Raw genomic sequence first — 20868 nt, 5'->3', positions numbered from 1 at the left:
CTCTGTGTTGCAGGACATACTATCTGCACACGCTGTGTTGGGGAGGCATACTATCTGCACATGCTGTGTTGGGGGGCATACTATCGGATTTAGTTAAATGGGAGACCTAAGGGCTGCACATGTTAACAGGTAATAGTTTACACTACCTAGGCTCAATGTAATGTTTTCTACATTTTATGTATGTTCCGACCCCCCAGCAGTCTGAAGTATCTTGACCCGGCCCTTGACCGAAAAAGTTTGGAGACCCCTGCACTAGAGAGTGGAAAGATTCTCCCCTACCATCTGATTATAATGCAGATACTGGCCATAGTAGACATCAAACAGCTTCATAGTTGCTGAAGGCTGTTAAAGGCTGCATCTCCAACTACCCTTGTAACTGTATTCATTTTTTTTTTTTAATGTCGAACATTCACATTTTGATCTGCATGGGGGTGTGTACCTGGTGTTCGTGTGATAAATGGAATGTTACTCAATATTTCATTTGGCGTACATGCAAAAAAGGGGGTCTGGAAAAAAGGGAGCAGGATATAGATAAAATTATACGTTTTTATGTAAAACAATATTTTTTGTGTCTATATTATAAACGAAAATCAAGTGCTAAATATGTTGAATTAACGGTAATGAAATGGCAAAATACCGTCTAACAAAAAAAGATATTTACACTTGTATTAAGCATAGTAATACAATTGTAGGTATTACAGGTATTTTACTGTAACTATACCTAACTGTACTCTCACACGGAACTATCAATATACCTATCCCTAACCCCTTTACCTATACCTAGCCCCTAGACCTCCCCTCCTGGTAGTAATATGCGTAGTTAAATAAATTGTATATATTAGAAATATTATACTGAAACTATACCTAACTCTACTCTCACACAGAAACCTCCCTGTACCTATCCCTAACCCCTAGACCCGCCTGGTGGTGTCTAACCCTGAAACCCCTCTGGTGGTGCCCAAACCTAAAACCCCCCTGATGGCTCTTAACCACTCCCCCCCTCGGTGGTGCCTAACCACATGCCTAACCACAACCACCCCCCGGTGGTGCCTAACACTCAACACCCCCCCCCCATTGGTGCAAAGCCCTAACCCCCCCCCCCCCGGTGGTGCCAAACCCTAACCACCACCCCGGGTGGTGCCAAACTGGTGCTAAACCCTAACCACCCCGGGTGGTGCCAAACCCTAACCACCCCGTGGTGGTGCCGAACCCTACTCCCCCCCCCCCCCCCCCCCCCGGTGGTGGTGCCTAAACCTAACCATCCCCCTGGTGGTGCCTAACCATCCCCACTGCACAAACACCCTTACGTACATAGAAATGATATTATATTGGATACTGTAAAATACTTACCTACAAGCAACATGAATAGAATAAGTTATATATTTTTAATAGAATTAATAGCCTTACAATCACATACGCATTAAAAATCTTAAAATAACAGTAATATTAAAAGCGATATATTAGTAAGATAATAAATCTGAAAACTATAATTTACGCATTAGGTTTCTGAAAACAAGGTTAATACCAAAAGCGATGTATTTGTAATGCAATAAGCTTGAAAATGATATTGAAACATTATACTAATGAAAACGAATTTTAAAACAAAATAAGTGTAAACTAAAATTTCCTCATTACACTCCTGAAAGCGAAATTTAAAAATGATAAGTTAAACCGAAAGTCAAAACGAATTTGTAAACGATATTTGTCATAAACCTTATTCTGTAAACGAAAAGTTTTGATATCAGGATTCCTGCAACCGCTATTTGTCAAGGCGCCCTAATTTCTTCTCTGCCGCCCAATAGCCGATATTTTGCATTGCAGCCTATGGTGCGCCCTTTTTGTCCATTAGCCATATGCGCATCTTATTCCTGCTTCCTCCATTTGTGCCATCATACCATACACAAGTCGTCACCCAAAATTCGGAAATGCTTTCAATAGCTGACATTGGGCAACAATATTCAGCTGAACATTTTCAGGAAAACAGAAAGGAATATGTAAAGCAATCTGAAGTGATTTTAAAAACCAAAAACAGACTCAATAAGGAGAGGGAAGGCTCTGGGACCTATAAAGTCTTCCCGTTCTACTCACGATGTCCCTGCTTCCCTGCAGGCTCCTCCGTTTGAATCTCCTGCCACGGAAAACTTTGGCAGACTTTTGAAGCACTCGGGCTCCTGAAGACCAGTGGCTCTATACTGTGTAGATGCGAATGCTCGAGAAAGGATGCTCGCACGTGCGCAGTACGGAGCGGCCAGTCATCGGAAGCCCGAGTGCTTCCGAAGACTTCTGAAGCCAGCCCAGATTCCCTTTAACCGGTTCAGCACCGTAGTCCGAAAATCTCATGCATCCGAGCAACGTTCACCTCCCATTCATTCGCCTATAACTTTATTGCTACTTATCACAATGAATTGATCTATATCTTGTTTTTTCCGCCACTAATTAGGCTTTCTTTGGGTAGTACATTTTGCTAAGAATTATTTTTTTCTAAATCTATTTTAACAGGAAGATTAAGAAATGAAAAAAATTCATTATTTCTCAGTTTTTGGCCATTATAGTTTGAAATTAATATATGCTACCGTAATTAAAACTCATGTATTTTATTTGCCCATCTGTCCCGGTTATTACACCGTTTAAACGATGTCCCTATCACAATTTATGGTGCCGATATTTCATTTAGAAATAAAGGTGCATTTTTTCAATTTGCGTCCGTCACTATTTATAAGCTGATATTTTTAAATATAATAACATTCTCTTGACATGCATATTTAAAAAGTTCAGACCCTTGGGTAACTATTTATGTTTTTTTTTTTTTTAATTGTATTTTTTATTTATTAATTTTTTTAATAAAAAAAGTGTATGTGGGTAATGTTTGGTGTGGGAGGGAAACTGCTAATTTTAAATGTAAAATATATTTTTTTTTATTAAAAATGTATGTGGGTGCAGTTTACTATTTGGCCACAAGATGGCCACAGTGAAAAAAGTCCTGGATGCGAACGATCTCGCATCCAGGAACTAAAATGCTGGGGAGAAGTTTCCTGGGGGCAGAAATACCGCGCTCTCTGGAGAGAAAGCGTCGGTATTTCTGCGGGGAAGTTAGATCGGTGAATGGGAATTATATTCCCATTCACTGATCAGTGGGCTATCGGCGGGCAGCGGGAGCGCGCGGGGGGGGGGGGGGGCGCCTGATCTGGTCCAGATAGGCCGAACTGGTTAAGTCATAATGATAATTGCTTTTTTTTTTTTCCAATTGCTTGGCTGCCATGTTAAAATTGTGGCCTCAGCAGTTTTTAAGCTACACCCCGGGAACAAGTATGCAGTTGGTCAGTGGAGTAACTACAATTCATGCCTCCTTAACCCCCCCTCCCTCCCCCCCCCAATGTTTACACCCCTTTCCTTGCCTACCCTTGGTGCACTTCACGACCTTGGTTGTGTCATAAAACAAGTGTGGCAGTCATGATATTCACACCTATAACAAGTGTAGCCACAAAAACACCTGATCTGAAGTATAGCCTCCTGTATTGAAAGGAAGGGAAGGTTAGTACTTGGGGCCCCCTGCAGCTCTGGGCCCCTTTAGTTACACCCCAGCAGTTGGTGCAGGATTACAGGCAGAGAGAGGATCCGCACAACTTAAAAGCAGAAAGCAGTTTTAAAGAGAACCTGTACTGAGTAATAGAGTTGGGCCGAACGGTTCGCCTGCGAACGCTTCCATGCGAACTTCAGTGGTTTGCGTTCCGCAGGCGAACCTTTGCGGAAGTTCGGTTCGCCCCATAATGCACATGGAGGGTCAACTTTGACCCTCTACATCACAGTCAGCAGGCCCAGTGTAGCCAATTAGGCTACACTAGCCCCTGGAGCCCCACCCCACCCCCCCCCTTATATAAGGCAGGCAGCGGCGGCCATTACGGTCACTCGTGTGCTGCCTGCGTTAGTGAGAGTAGGGCGAGCTGCTGCAGACTGTCTCTCAGGGAAAGATTAGTTAGGCTTAACTTGTTCCTGTCTGGCTGCATACCTGTTCTGTGAACCCACCACTGCATACCTGTGCTGTGAACCCACCACTGCATACCTGTGCTGTGAACTCACCACTGCATACCTGTGCTGTGAACCCACCACTGCATACCTGTGCTGTGAACCCACCACTGCATACCTGTGCTGTGAACCCACCACTGCATACCTGTTCAGTGAACCCGCCACTGCATACCTGTGCTGTGAACCCGCCACTGCATACCTGTGCTGTGAACCCACCACTGCATACCTGTGCTGTGAACCCACCACTGCATACCTGTGCTGTGAACCCACCACTGCATACCTGTGCTGTGAACCCACCACTGCATACCTGTGCTGTGAACCCACCACTGCATACCTGTTCAGTGAACCTGCCACTGCATACCTGTTCTGTTCAGTGGACCCGCCACTGTATACCTGTTTAGTGACCCCGCCACTGCATACCTGTTGTGTTCAGTGAACCCGCCACTGCATACCTGTTGTGTTCAGTGAACCTGCCACTGCATACCTGTTCTGTGAACCCGCCACTGTATATCTGTTCTGTTTAGTGGACCCGCCACTGTATACCTGTTCAGTGAACCCGCCACTGCATACCTGTTCTGTGAACCCGCCACTGTATACCTGTTCTGTTTAGTGAACCCGCCACTGTATACCTGTTCTGTTTAGTGAACCCGCCACTGCATACCTGTTCTGTTCAGTGGACCCGCCACTGCATACCTGTTCTGTTCAGTGGACCCGCCACTGCATACCTGTGCTGTCCACCCTCCACCAACGCCTGGAACGGCAGGTAGCCGACTACCTGGCCTTAAGTGTGGATGTAGACACTGCTGTGAACAGCGATGAGGAACCCTTGAACTACTGGGTGCGCAGGCTTGACCTGTGGCCAGAGCTGTCCCAATTTGCCATCCAACTTCTCTTCTGCCCTGCCGCAAGCGTCCTGTCAGAAAGGACCTTCAGCGCAGCTGGAGGCATTGTCACAGAGAAGAGAAGTCGCCTAAGTCACAAAAGTGTTAAGTACCTCACCTTTATCAAAATGAATGAGGCATGGATCCTGGAGGGCTGCTGCCCGCCCCAAGACTAAGTCAGTCCCCGCACACACAGCATCTCTGCCTGCACGCCGTGTGACTGGCTGCCTGGCCTGCCCCAAGAAGACTAAGTCGCTCCCAGTCCCTCCACACAGCATGTCTGCCTGCAGGCCGCTTGACTACCTTCTTCGCCACCACCAACAGGGTCCGGGACTCCAGGCGGATTGCTGAATTTTTTAGGCCGCTGCTAGCAGCGGCCGCTGTAATAATTTTTCTGGTGCGTGTACATGACTGCCTAATTTTTCTGGCTGCACTGCGGGCAGCTGCAACAACAAAAGAAAAGGCATGTACATGCGCCCATTCCCCTTCGTGATCATTACCTTGCCGTGGTGAAGGGGCTTGCGTATCACAATGAAGCAATGACCGGCGCCTAGATGAGTGTCTCGGGGGGCACACCAAATTTGATCAGCTGGACAGTCACTGTTCTGTCATTCAGCTACATCAGCCAGGCGACCATATGGGCTGTAAAGCCACCAAAACCTGCACTCTCGCCATGGTGCGCACCAGTCCAGCACGGCCGTCACTACACAAACAGCTGTTTGCGGTGCGTTACACGGTGAGTTTGGTGTGTCAGTGTGAAGCAGTACCTTAATTACACTACCTGATTGATGTATACACATGCAAGATGTTTGAAAGCACTTTAGGCCTGTCATATAGCATTCAATGTGATTTCTGCCCTTAAACGCTGCTTTGCATCAAATCCAGATTTTTCCCCGGGACTTTTGGCATGTATCCCACTCCGCCATGCCCCCCTCCAGGTGTTAGACCCCTTGAAACATCTTTTCCATCACTTTTGTGGCCAGCATAATTATTTTTTTTTTCAAAGTTCGCATCCCCATTGAAGTCTATTGCGGTTCGCGAACTTTAACGCGAACCGAACCTTCCGCGGAAGTTCGCGAACCAGGTTCGCGAACCTAAAATCGGAGGTTCGGCCCAACTCTACTGAGTAAAAATATTTAAAATAAACACATGAGGTAACTTCAAATGAACATTACATAGTTACCTTGCCATCAGTTCCTCTCAGAAGCTCACCATTTTCTTCTGACAATAATCCCTTCCAGTTCTGACAATATTTTGTCAGATCTGAAATATATCAATTGCTGTCAATAAAATTTCAGTTGCTGTCAGTTATAGCTGAGAGGAAAACTGATGTACCAGGTAATGTCCATGTTTCCCTAAGGCTCAAGTGGGCGATGTTACAGTTTAACAGTGTGCTGACCAGAAAGCTGTTATGGGTAATGGCCATTTTCAAAATGGAGGACGGAAAATTCCCTTGATCACAGTGAACAAACAGGACGCGGGACAGGAGAAAGAGACTGAGGAGTAGACTACATGGAAGGTAAGTATGACTTGTGTATGCTTATTTTGACTTTTAATTTTCAGTTCAGGCTTTCTTTAAAGGAAGATAAAGGAAATCTGCCTTTACTGGTATATCCCCTTAAAGAGACTCTGTAACAAAAATGTTAGCAGTATTTCTCCTATCCTACAAGTTCCTAAGGCTGTGCCATTGTGCTCTGAGCTTACTGCAGCACTTTCTACTTGCACCATCTCTGTAATAAATCAACTTATCTTTCCCCTGTCGGATTTGTCAGCTGTGTCTGGAAGGCTGCCAACTCTTCAGTAATGTGAACAAGTTAACTCCTTCCAAGCCCCTCCAGTGCTCCTGTGATGATTATTCCTCACAATGTCCCTGCTCTCACTGTCAGCTTGTCTGCTATCTGTGAGGCTGATAAACACAGACTGATAAACTGAACAAAGAATAGCTGGATGAGGAGGAAGCTGCCTGTGAGTGCAGAGCCAAGACTCCAGGCTCATGTTTCATTGACACAGCTCTTTCAAAACTTGCACATAACCTCTGGAGGCTGAATTCAATGTGTAACTCACTGAATTCTCTGTGTACTCACTGTGTATTAACTGAGTTCACTGCTCTGCTGATGCACTTCCTGTTTTGGTGGCCATCTTTTCTGTTTATAAAACAGTTTATAAAACAGTTTTTTTACTCTCTTTATTGCAGCGGAGAGCAGCGAAAATATTACAGAGGGGGCTAGGAGATGACCCCAAACAGGCAGGGATGTTTGTTTATACTTCATTTTGTGAATACAGATTCTCTTTAATGAAAGGTTTTCAGAGACGACAAATAGTCGCATATATCTAATGCACATACTGCCATTACGACATGTCTCATATTGCTGATGATCCATTGTGCATGTGTTCTATAATAGGCCAGTCACTTTATTCAGTTGTTAAAACATTGTCAAGGTGCATATCCTGTAGCTTGTCTAATCCATGACCCCAAGCCACTAATGCAACCTGTCAGGGAAACTGTAGTGAGTAAAATTAATTAAAAGAAACACATGACGTAGCTGAAAATTAATATTACATACTAACCTTCACCGTCAGTTTCTCTCAGAAGCTCACCATATTCTTCTTAGTGATCCCTTCCAGTTCTGACAATATTTTGTCAGAACTGAAATGGTTGCTGTCTGTTCTATATCAGTTGCTGTCAGTTCTATATCAGCAGCTGTCAGTTACAGCTGAATGTGCAAGGTAATATTCATGTTTCCCTATGGCTCAAGTGGGTGATATTACGGTTTAACATTGTGCTGACCAGGAAGCTGTTAGGGGGTAATGGACATTTTTAAAATGGAGGATGGAGAATTCCATTGATCACAGTGGACAAATGGGATGCAGGAAAGGAGAAAGATATTGAGTAGTAGACTACACAGGAGGTAAGTATGACCCGTGTATGGTTATTTTGACTTTTTATTTTCAGTTCAGGTTCTCTTTAAGGGGTCATACGAGCAGGCAGACAGTCTGCCCACAAGCTGTAAGTCCAAAGCATTTCCGGAATGTGATGAAGGGATCAAAAACAGATACAGCAAATCAGAGAAAATGAAACAGTTCCCAATCACATTTAATTTCCTTCCAGCAAATGCACAGCACAGTCCAAAGCATACAATGGTAATCCATATTACAAAAATTAAGCTACATATTGCATTGATACCATGCTATAAAGTGAAAAAGCAACCTATTTATTTGGGGTACTGTAACTTCTTTATACTGAAATGTGAAATATTTATTTGTTAAGAGGCGGTTAAAGGACAACAATTGCCTCCATAGCAGTACATTCAACAAGGGATAGGATTTAGTCTGCTGCAGATAAACCTGTGCTTTGTGTGTTCAGCAAGACTTGTGAAGCCCAACTTTGGGATTGGCTCATAGAGATCACAGGGTTAGGAGCCAATGAAATCGGGGATTTCTGCCCGTTATCCAGGCGGCATTCCGAGAGGGCTGTAGTGACGTGATCAGCGGGAGTGTGCAGCGATGATGATTGAAATCTACGCCCTGGCAGAGATTAAGGGTGCCAAGCAGGGCGTAGATCTCAATCACCGCAGTCGGGAAGTGGTTAAGTAAAAGGGGCATGAGAAATGTTTTCTTATTGCAGGCTGGGTAGTTTTAAAGGGAATGTCCAAGCAAAATAAAAAAAATGAGTTTTACTTACCTGGGGCTTCTACCAGCCCCATGCAGCCATCCTGTGCCCTCGTAGTCACTCACTGCTGCTCCAGTCTCCCGCTGGCAGCTTGCCGACCTCGCAGGTCGGCGGGCCGCATTGCGTACATTTTTACGCATTCCCACTAGTGCAGGAACATTACCACATACATTTTTACGCGTTACTGGTTCAATGCACAAATATTTACGCATTGAACCAGTAATGCGTAAAAATGTATGTGTTAATGTTCCTGCACTAGCGGGAATGCGTAAAAATGTACGCAATGCGTCCAGTCGACCTCCGAGGTCGGCAAGCTGCCAGCGGGGGACTGGAGCAGAAGTGAGTGACTACGAGGGCACAGGATGGCTGCCTGGGGCTGGTAGAAGCCCCAGGTAAGTAAAACTCTTTTATTTTGCTTGGACATTCCCTTTAAGCACACACTGTGAAGGGTGTGGAAATGGCTAAATATGCCTCATTACATATTGGGCAAGAAGAGACCACTGAGCTGTGGTGCTGGCCACAACTTAAGTTCTCTAAGAGGCAGAAAGAGGAGATCGGCGGTGTCAGAAGACTAGCTCTGTTCTGAGAAATGAGAGATGTGCTCTAGCTAGGGAAAGTTCGTTCTTCTGGCAGCTGCCTGTTCTCTCAATTTAATCTGGGTCACATGACTAAAATTAAATTTCTGGCTGCATGAAATGTGAAATTGTGGAGTAATGGCATAGTCCCCTATTCATCAAGTGCAAGAAAGCAAAGCATGAACCGTTTGAACTGTAAAACTGTTTAGAAAATGTTATTGAGGAACAGAAAGTGGCTGAGGACCTCATTCAGTTTACACTGCTGACCTGGTCAAGGTGAGAATGGAAGGGACTGTGGCCTTCATGCGACTACGATGACACCAGTTTGGTCTTTTTCTTATAGTAAGAAAAATCCCAGTGATGACTCATCATTGTGCGACTGTTCTCTATGAATTACCCAGCATAGCTTTAGATAATTGCATTTACATGGTCTATGGTGGGGAGACTTCAGATTATGTTGCTGGCTATGATGTCTGGAATTGCTGTCTAGATATATCTGACTCATAGGTCCAGCTGCAGAAAGTTACAAATAATTTGGTAGGCAAGACTTACCAAATACAGCATATTCCAACCATGCTAATAGCATAGAGCTCAGCTTTAACAGTGCTATATTGCTAAATACAAGGTGACAGTTCATCTAGCAGGAAGTGTATGAGCCTGCAGACTACACATTGTTTGCAGAGTAGCCAGTGAGACACCTGTAGCTTCAGGGGCCTTTTTCAAATGATTGTTTCCTTTAAAATTACAGTTCTAATTTCCTACAGATATGTACCCTGCAGCTGTAAACCAACACCTTCCTTTGTGACACTGAGTGAGCGCTGACAGGTGTGGACAGGCTGCTTATTCTGGTTACCATGAAACCGGATTAATAGAAAGTAATACCCAGCAGCTACTAGGGGTGGTCATCACTAACAGAGTATTGCACAGACACACAGTGTATTCATTCACTCTCTCCACTTCCCTGCAATACACACACACACACACACACACACACACACACACACACACACACACACACACACACACACACACACACACACACACACACACACACACACACACACACACACACACACACACACACACACACACACACACACACACACACACACACACACACACACACACACACACACACACACACACAGAATGAAGTGTGGTAGTAGAAAAAAGTAGGTATTTTACCGAATGCGGTATTTCTATATTTTTAGTGCAATTCATTTTTTTTACTGAATGAGAGGAGTATTCGATAGGAGGTGTAGTGTCCAGTATACATTCGGTAGTTATGTGATAGTTATGCGGTAACCTTGAATTTGATATGTATTTTTCCGTGTGAGAAGAGGGAAAATACATACGTGCGTGCTTCCATGCATGTGTGCGCGCACAGACACACACACACACACACACACACGTAAGTAAGGGGCGCTTGTTTAAAAAAGAAAAAGTATCTGTGGCTCTGTTTTTTGGCCCGGATCAGTTTTGAAAAACTGAACAGAGTCTGGATTTGCAGGTTTTTTTCATGGACCGCGGATACACGGAGGGGTAGTGAAAGGCTACACAAAAATGGATCTCCCTCTGCACAGAGAAATTTTGCACACAAAACAGATGCAAAAACGGATTGCCTACTGCCTGCTCCTTCCCTGAACATCATCTCTTATCCAATAGAAACACACATGAAGAAAGGAAATATACGTTGAAACGGACTGGAAACGTATGGTACAAAAGGACAACATTTGGAAAACTGATAAGTTTTGCATACGTTTTTAGAAAAACTGATCCATTTGAAACGGATCCGATCTGCAACTGGACAAGTGTGGACCGAGCAAATGCAATCTTGCAGCTGTGCGAGAATGAAATAACGCCAGCTACATTTAGGTGATAAATTGCTCTTCATTCCGGCCTCCTTTTTTTTCTCTAAATTGCATTTCTGTCAAAATTTACCGAATCCATACAGCACATTTATCGAATATTTATCAACCATTCCCTGAATGGTCGTAAACTTGTCTGATACTTTTCTGTAAATTCTGCTTTTGATGGTCTAGCACGGTCACCTCCATTAAACCCCTTCGGAATGCTCCAGGAGCACTTGTTTCTGAGCGCCAGTCTCCGGAAGCACTCAGGGACACGAATGCACCCAGTGCCGTGACCGTGCTGGAAGTAGGACACCAATGGATGAAAAAGAGGGCTCTTTAGGATCCAGGGCCTTCCCTCTCCAAAGGCAAGTGACTGCCTTTACCGTCTATACTCGCATATAAGCCAACCCGCGTAGAAGCCCCCTTCCCAGTATAGCCCACTCCACAGTAGCCAGATGTGCCCCCAGTACAAGTTAGCCCCCTCCCCACAACCAGATGTGCCCCAAGGATGATACAGCTGTGTCTCAAGACGCCACTAGATGGGGTCATAGATGAGACTGCCACACAGGAAGAATCCCCAATCATTACACCTCTGACACATTGCTTTGACGCTCCGCTCCACAAGAAGTCTTGAGGTAGCGCACTCTGCACACCATGTTGCAGGGGATGGGGGTACAGACACAGCAAGAAGCCAGCTGGCAAGAGCAGGATCACTAGTGCACGATCCTTACGCTCCTCTGCCAATAACAAAACCTGCTTCATTATCCGTTCTGCTCCACTGACTCGCATATGTGCCGAGGGGGTAACTTTTCATCTCATGTTTTGTGCTGAAAAATTAGGCTTATATGCGAGTATATACAGTATTTTTCACTACAGATTTGCTTTAATACACACACACACACACACACACACACACACACACACACACACACACACACACACACACACACACACACACACACACACACACACACACTTTGCCAAGCTTTGTAATTATAATTTTATAACATATTACCTATATAAACAATTATTTTTAAAATATTTACGGTAAGTAAATTAAAGACGTTTAAGAGGGGGAAGCTTGACTTTTTCTCAGGGCTGTGGAGTCGGTCCAAAAATCCACCGACTCCGACTCCTCAGTTTAGGATTCCACCGACTCCGACTCCACGACTCCGACTCCACTAATTTGCATATTACAATTTTGTTGATTAAAAGTATGTAACATGAAATTCGTCTCTTAACTGCCAACGCTTAGGAATTTTACAAGACAACTGAAGTGAGAAGGATATGTAGACTACTATATTTATTCCCTTTAGACTAAAACTAGTCCTTGGTAAGAGTACTTGTAAAAGGTACAAACCGGAACAAAGAACATCTATAAGGCCCTAGGCAATGTAAGTGTGGGTACATGTAAGAATGATGTGCAGGTACTCTGCAGGGGGAAGGAGGAGATTGTAAACAGACAAAACCTCTGTGTTCAATGTGCACAGCATTCTCAGTGGATTCCCTGCAGCTCTGTGGGGAGTGCATATGTAGAGTATAGTACTACTGTGTAACAAAGTAAACCTTAGACAGATGAAATTAAAAGTTTTATACATACCTGGGGCTTCCTCCAGCCGCCTTCAGGATAATCAGTCCCTCGTTGTCCTCCTCCACCACCTGGATCTTCTGCTATGAGTCCAGGTACTTGAGCCAGTCGGGCGTAGTGCGCATGCACACACTCCGCCGCCAGGAGCATACTACACCTGTGCAGCACTATTGCGCAGGTGCAGAATGTTCCTGGCTGTGGGAGCGGCATGCGGCCGGACAGTGCTGACTGACTGAATTACCAGGACTCATAGCAGAAGATCCGGGTGGTGGAGGACAGCGAGGGACTGATTAGCCTGAAGGGGGCTGGAGGAAGCCCCAGGTATGTATAAAACTTTACTTTTCATCCGTCTCAGTTACCCTTTAATTTGTAGTCACCAAACCAAATTTTAACAACATATCAAATTATTTGATTTCATCAGGAAAGGGAGTGCATACATTTGCATAAATCAGCATCAATGCAGAATTATTTCCATCTCGTTGACCATCTCTATTAGTGACACAGCTACACATCAGGCTTTATTCTTACAGCATAGATGTTATTTAGTATATATAAGAGATTCCTGTGTACACATCATATATACAGTCACAATCAGATATGTATATCTGACCTTAAGTAACTAAGCAGCACAAGTAACTAATTTTGATTGGTTTATTTCATTTTTGTGGACTAAGCACAGCTATTACTGTATATATACTGTATATATACATTATTTTTAATGACTATTATCTGAGAAATAGATCATTTTATCATATTTTCTATTTTAATTACAGTTACAAATTCATTAGGAGTCGGAGTCGGAGAATTTTTTCCCGACTCCGATTCCAGGCACGCAAAATTGCCCGACTCCGACTCCACAGCCCTGCTTTTTCTATTAACATACTTATTTTCAACTTCTAGATAATGTAGGGATGGGTCAGAGCCTCTATAAAGCTTTTAATGCAATAATTTTTATAGGTAGCTGTACATCAGCATCAGAGTCTCAGAATCAAAAACCAACCTAGACACAATCTGCATGCAATCTGTATGTTCTGCATGTGTTTCCATGGGTTTCCTTCATGCAATCTGGTTTCCGTCCACATCCCAAACATACTAGTACCATTCCTGCCTTCTACCAAAATTGACTCTATACTGTGATAGGAACAATACACTGAACTCTTGTAAGGGACCATTAGAACGACCACCACCAATTATCAGCTGTGCAAAATAATAATCATCAGAACAGGAAGTGAACATAAATATCCCAGACTTCAGATAGCAATTAAAACTTATTTTGCAGAGTATAGAAAGATGAGAACCTCAATCATCTTTCCATCAAGTGGGACTACCACTGGAGAGAGGCCTCAGTGCCTAGACATCGGACACGCAGCGATCAATGAAAACGCAGAGGCTTAAGGAGCGTATTTGAGACCTCACGTCATTGATTCACACTCTGCAACTGATTTGTATATAATAGCCTTATATAGATGGCTACAGGTCTGCCTCAATTACATCAGTTTCACTCTAAAACAGAAATACACTTTTCACGAATAAGTTATACATAGAAGTGCAGCTTTATAACCAAAGTCTAAATGTATTTTACCTCGCTTGTTCTAAAGATCATTCGATAGTTATACTGCGGTCCACTTTCTTTTGCGTCTTCCAGTTTTTCTCTCCGTATACTCACAGCTACTGGACCAAGATTGTCATCTGAGCCGAAATAATTCCAGTGCTCTGAAAACAGACGAACAATTTACTCGACAGACCCATGTTACATCAAAATTATTATAAATATGTGAAGTATACTTATAATTGACATAAAACAATGAGATAACAAGCATGTTAAAGCAGGACTGTAGACCCAGAAACCTAAACACACATAAGAAAAACATCTGTTGATATTTGTAATCTACACTCCTGTAATTCACACAATTCTGCCAATGTATTCAGAGAAGCCTTACTTAACTGATTATAATGGTGCCCAGCAAAAGGGAATCACTCTCTGCCCTACAGTTACCCAGGTTCTGCTGCACTTACAGGTATTGCAAGTACAGACATGTCCTTGCAAGCACACATCCTCCAGTCTCTACACCAATGCAGAGGCCAGACCACGGCGAGATTATAGAAGGATAAAGTAATGTAGCAGTTATTGCAGTTCTGGCCAGTTTTAAACATTACTTAAAATTAATGTTTTAATTTCTAGTTTATTGCTGAAGTCCAACATCAAACTGGTGAACAGTTTTTACTTGAACACATTTTAGACAACGCTACATGTTTATGTACTTTCACCCATAAGTGGTTTGATTTTTAATGCGTCCTTCATTAAAATCATCTACAGAGATTCTGCCACAACCCGAGTGGGGACAGGGTTGCAGATCATGGAAACCCTGGTTGGGAGTACCCGGTATATGATATATAGTCTTACACCATTTTTAAACTTTGCAAAGAGACCAGCACTCTTTAAAACAAAGTTTACAAGTGATAATCTGCCTGTTGCTCTGACAGACCTGAACGCGTGCACCTACTTTCAGTTGGCAGGTGTGCATTCAAAAACAAAACACTTTTGTTGATAGTATTAAACCATTGGCCGCCTAAGACTACCACCATGGGAAGGTATTACCCTCCAAGAATGTAGTCTTCAACAATATACCACAAGGGCACACTTTAGAAATATTGGGAACATTTTAGAACCCAATTTTTCAGGAAGGAATCAGCATACACTGTAGTTAATTTACTATTAGTGTGTGCTGCACAAATATGTCATTCCACTCCCTGACTAATAAGGCTGTGCATAAGGAACATTACGGCGGCCATACATCTAGCGATTTTGCAAACAGACACGGATTATCGTTCACATAACCGATTAATTCTTCATCTGGATGATAATCTGTGTTAGTCGTTTGAACTCTGATCATATCAGATGATGATAATCACTCAAAAATTTTGTGTGGCTAGTTACGTGCTTCTGTGTCCTCAATTTTGAGCTTCCACAAATGATTCAAATCAGTAGACAGGCATTGTATACATCCTTGCAACGAATGACGACGTCTGGACAGCAACATAGCACATTTGAGTTCACGTATATTATGAGCTAAGAGCTAACTCTGGCCTGGCTGCTGTCTGCGATAGCTGCGAAAGTTTAACCCTTTTGCCAGGATGGGACACTGAAAATAAGTTATATTGCATTTGATATAAGAGATGTCGAATGGGTCACAGATGTTACAACCCTTTTAAAAGTGGACCCGATCTCTTGCACAGGACAGAAGGAAAACGGAAAGAAATGCACCCTGTATTTAGAGAGTTTAGTCTGTCTAATTCCCCTTAATTTGCGTATAATCACAAATTGTAATCTGATCTCTCCCCGTGTCACAAGACGACCTATCGCAGAGATGGCAGATAAGCCCATTTGGAAGCACTGGATGTTAAAAATGTCTGTCTCCATGAATCAGGAAGTCGAAACCATGCAGATTCAATTGTATCAGCTGTAATTGTGCAGCTTATAGAGCAGAGAGGACTTCAGAGTTCAGGTCCACTTTAAGTCTGTAGTTGATGGGCTCATCATCTGTCTTATCTCTCCTCAATGTCCAATCATTAGCATGATGGCGCTATGCAAGGCAGCAGAGCCTGAGTGGATTACATAAACGTTCCAGCCTGTACAAGGAGTTGTGCAATGATTACAGGAACTGATATCAAAGAATACCGCACTTTTACTGGCTTTACGTAAGACATTTAATCACTCTTTACCAAGTACATTAATATCTTAAATGATGACTTTTATTATTTGGCTGGGGTTCAGCTTTAATTAATCACTGAGGAATCACAATCACTAGTGTTCCTTCCTTGTATGCTCATTTTTCTAATGGGTTCAGTTACGGTAAACTATTTATATGACTTTTCATGATGTGTTCTTAATTACTGGGTGACAATAACTATGTTTCATACTAATGACAATGTAAAATAAACACACACGGGGAGAAACTTCCCTTCATTTATTCTTAACATTGACAAACTGTTTGAAAGTCTTTTACACAGTCAAAAGTCCCTGTGGAAAATGTTAATAACACATTGCAATATGTCATCCTATTGCATGCGTCACTTGAGTGAAATTATCTGTGACATTATGACCTCGGTCTGAAGCCATGGCAAGGTGTGACAGAATATATACCAGCCTGTAACGACGCGAACCAAGGAGTAAGCGTTATGTCACTGCTCTACGGATGTCATCTACAAAAGTGAGGATCTAAAGATATTTTCAACACGGCTTGCAAAATACTTTAGTCTATAATACCAGGACAACGTGACCCTTGTAAAGAAGCAGTAAGCTTCAACTTATATTAAAGATGTTTTATGGACTAAATGTCTGTGTTGGCATGACAACTTTCTTAAAGGTCAACCAAACCCAAAATTGAACAAGGAAGAACGTAAAGCAGCAAGGACAGCCATAGTATCCCAAGAAAACAAAAAACGTGTGTGTACGTGTGTGTGCGTGTGCGTGTGTGCGTGTACGCGTGCGTCCCAGGCCTCCTTTTTTAAAGACAGAGAACAGGAAGAGGCCTTTTTCTGCAAGGTGGCAGGACTTCTTGCTGGAGCCCAGCTGATATTGGGCTCCGGTGAATTTTATACAGACGATGTGTATTCAAATTAGCGATGACAAGCCAGGATGGCTGACATTGTAGGGTGTCAGCGTCCTGGCCAGGAACTTTTTGTTCCCAAAACCAGATGCCATCTTAATATAGCTTTTAAATTCCTAAACTTTGGCAGTGATTATATTTTTATTTTTATGTTATAAACTTTCAATCAAAAGGTTGTTCTAGGCACATTAGAGGAGTCGGAGGAATCAAAGTGACAATTTGGAGTTGGAGTCTATGCTGTACACATGCTGGATTCTTGGCAAAGGTGATTGTTATCTGCCTCAGCCAATTTTCATCTAGCGTGTATGGAAACTGTTCATTTCTCTGGTTCATCGCATACTACTGTAGCACTGGACCTGACAAACTTCAAACCAACATGTTATAAATTGGAATGAAATTTTAAATCTGTAGAGTCTTAACCACTTGAGGACAACAGTCTTTCTACCCCTTAAAGAGAACCAGAGAGGAAGCACCCTCATGTATTTTATTACATTTATCAGTGGGAACATGACAGTAAACACCTACCCTGCTTTTAGTTTCATTCTTATTTGCTTAGTCTATTAGCAGCTGTGATAAGAATCCCCAACTAGCCCAGTCTAGGTTTGACCTAGAATCATTATAGCTGAGTCACTCTTCTGTGGAGTCTTTTCAAGCCCAAGCCTGCCACCTCCTGGCTTATGCTACGTACACACATGCGACAACGATCGTTCGTTAAGAACGACGAACGAACTTTTAATTGATGCAAGAACGACCTAAGTAAAGGTAGTTTTAAAATGTGTGTAACGATCTGATCGTTAGAACGAACGTTACATCACAGAAAGTAACTATTGCGCCTGCGCATAAAAATGAGAAGTTCCATGGAGAAATAGTGAAATGCGCATGTCAAGCCTAGTACGAACGATCGTTTCCAACGATGTACTACTTTTGCAAACGATCGTCGTTGGTTAAAATCCGCCGAGACAGAACTTTCTTTTGTAGCGATTTGGCTCGTTCGTCGTTTGCCTTAATAGTCGGTGGTTCGTTTTTTGTAACGATCGTCGTTGGTAAAGATCGGGGAACGATCGTTACAAACGACTATAGTCGCATGTGTGTACGCACCTTTAGATTTCCTGCTTTGCATACTGAGAGGTGTGATGACATGGGAGGGGCTGCTCCTGCTGAGAGAGAGTCTCTGAAACAGACAAGTGTGGCTGCAATATGATCCCTGTGTGCACTCTGCATAGATAATGATGATGACTGCAGTTTCATTCCTATGAGAGACACTTCCTACAGGCAGCTGCACATCATACCAAAATGAAAGCACACAGATGAAAGGCTGCAGCATCGTTTCTCATATAGCCTAGATAGCAGCCTAGTCTCACATAGCCTAGACAGCACATCCAGAACAACTCATAACCCGGAAGCTGAAGGGATATGAGCCGGCGGCCATATTTGATTTTTCCTGGAGCAATAATGGATAAAAAAACACTAAAAAGGCACACCAGAGCGGCGAAATTATCATGTAGAGCATTTATTCTTTACAAGCTATCGACTAATATGTTGATTTTGTGTGAAACGTTCATCTCTGGTTCCCTTTAAAGAGAATCTGTATTGTTAAAATCGCACAAAAGTAAACATACCAGTGCGTTAGGGGACATCTCCTATTCCCCTCTGTCACAATTTCGCCGCTCCCCGCCGCATTAAAAGTGGTTAAAAACAGTTTTAAAAAGTTTGTTTATAAACAAACAAAATGGCCACCAAAACAGGAAGTAGGTTGATGTACAGTATGTCCACACATAGAAAATACATCCATACACAAGCAGGCTGTATACAGCATTCCTTTTGAATCTCAAGAGATCATTTGTGTGTTTCTTTCCCCCCTGAGGGGGGAGTGCATAGCAGAACCACAACACTGAAGAACTTGGCAGCCTTCCAGACACAGGCTGACAAGTCTGACAAGGGAAAGATACACTGATTTATTACAGAGACTGTGATAGTACAAAGTGCTGCAGTAAGCCAGAACACATTAGAATAGCTTTTGGAACTTGTAGGATGATAAAAAACAGGATGCAATTTTTGTTACGGAGTCTCTTTAAGGACCAGAGCCTTTTTTTCCCATTCAGACCACTGCAGCTTTCACGGTTTATTGCTCGGTCATACAACCTACTAACTAAATGAATTTTCCCTCCTTTTCTAGTCACTAATACAGCTTTCTTTTGGTGCTATTTGATTGCTGCTGCAAGTTTTACTTTTTATTATATTCATCAAAAAAGACATGAATTTTGTCAAAAAAAAAAATGTTTTTAAATTTCTGTGATAAAATTTGTCAAATAAAGTAACATTTCTGTATACATTTTTGTCCAAATTTATAGTTCTACATGTCTTTGATTAAAAAAAAAAAAGTTTATATTTATTGGTTTGGGTAAAAGTTATAGCGTTTACAAACTATGGTGCAAAAAGTGAATTTTCCCATTTTGAAGCATCTCCGACTTTTCTGACCACCTGTCATGTTTCATGAGGTGCTAAATTTCCAGGATAGTATAATACCCCCCAAATGACCCCATTTTGGAAAGAAGACATCCCAAAGTATCCACTGAGAGGCATGGTGAGTTCATAGAAGATTTTATTTTTTGTCACAAGTTAGCGGAAAATGACACTGAGACAAAAAAAAGTTTCCATTTCTGCTAACTTGTGACAAAAAAAATCTGCCACAGACACCATGCCCCTCTCTGAATACCTTGAAGTGTCTACTTTCCAAAATGGGGTAATTTGTGGGGTGTTTACGGTCCTGGCATTTTGGAGGGTGCTAAATTGTAAGCACCCCTGTAAAGCCTAAAAGGTGCTCATTGGACTTTGGGCCCCTTAGCGCAGTTAGGCTGCAAAAAAGTGCCACAAGTGGTATTGCCGTACTCAGAAGTAGTATAATGTGTTTTGGGGTGTATTTTTACACATACCCATGCTGGGTGGGAGAAATATCTCTGTAAATGACAATGTTTTGATTTTTTTTTTTTTTACACACAATTGTTCATTTACAGAGAGATTTCTCCCACCCAGCACGGGTATATGTAAAAATACACCACAAAACACATTATACTACTTCTCCCGAGTACGGCGGTACCACATGTGTGGCACTTTTTTGTACCCTAACTGCGCTAAGGGGCCCAACATCCTATGAGTACCTTTAGGATTTCACAGGTAATTTTGAGGTATTTGGATTCTAGACTACTCCTCACGGTTTAGGGCCCCTAAAATGCCAGGGCAGTATGGGAACCCCACAAGTGACCCCATTTTAGAAAGAAGACACCCCAAGGTATTCCATTAGTAGTATGGTGAGTTTATAGAAGATTTTATTTTTTGTCACAAGTTAACGGAAATTGATTTTTTTTTTTTTCACAAAGCGTCATTTTCCACTAACTTGTGACAAAAAAATAAAAACTTCTATGAACTCACCATACTACTAACAGAATACCTTGGGGTGTCTTCTTTCTAAAATGGGGTCACTTGTGGTGTTCCTACACTGCCCTGGCATTTTAGGGGCCCTAAACTTGAGGAGTAGTCTGGAAAGCAAATGCCTCAAAATGACCTGTGAATAGGACGTTGGGCCCCTTAGCGCACCTAGACTGCAAAAAAGTGTCGCACACGTGGTATCGCCGTACTCAGGAGAAGTAATATAATAATGTGTTTTGGGG

At 42.6% G+C, this 20868-nt stretch overlaps 1 protein-coding gene across 5 annotated transcripts in view; it reads right to left on the bottom strand.

Moving 5' to 3' along the window:
* Window positions 1-20868, bottom strand: part of SIPA1L1 (signal induced proliferation associated 1 like 1) — a 370713-nt gene that overhangs the window by 160478 nt on the left and 189367 nt on the right. For all 5 annotated transcript variants that reach the window (XM_068254095.1, XM_068254094.1, XM_068254096.1 and 2 more), the window contains one exon: window positions 14173-14303. In XM_068254095.1, coding sequence (XP_068110196.1) covers window positions 14173-14303 — 131 coding nt within the window. The remainder of the gene's footprint in view (window positions 1-14172; window positions 14304-20868) is intronic.

The sequence above is a fragment of the Hyperolius riggenbachi genome, chromosome 9, assembly GCF_040937935.1.
Source record: "Hyperolius riggenbachi isolate aHypRig1 chromosome 9, aHypRig1.pri, whole genome shotgun sequence".
Lineage (NCBI taxonomy): Eukaryota > Metazoa > Chordata > Amphibia > Anura > Hyperoliidae > Hyperolius > Hyperolius riggenbachi.
The sequence above is the reverse complement of the archived record's forward strand: the minus strand, read 5'-3'. Positions and strand labels throughout refer to the sequence as shown.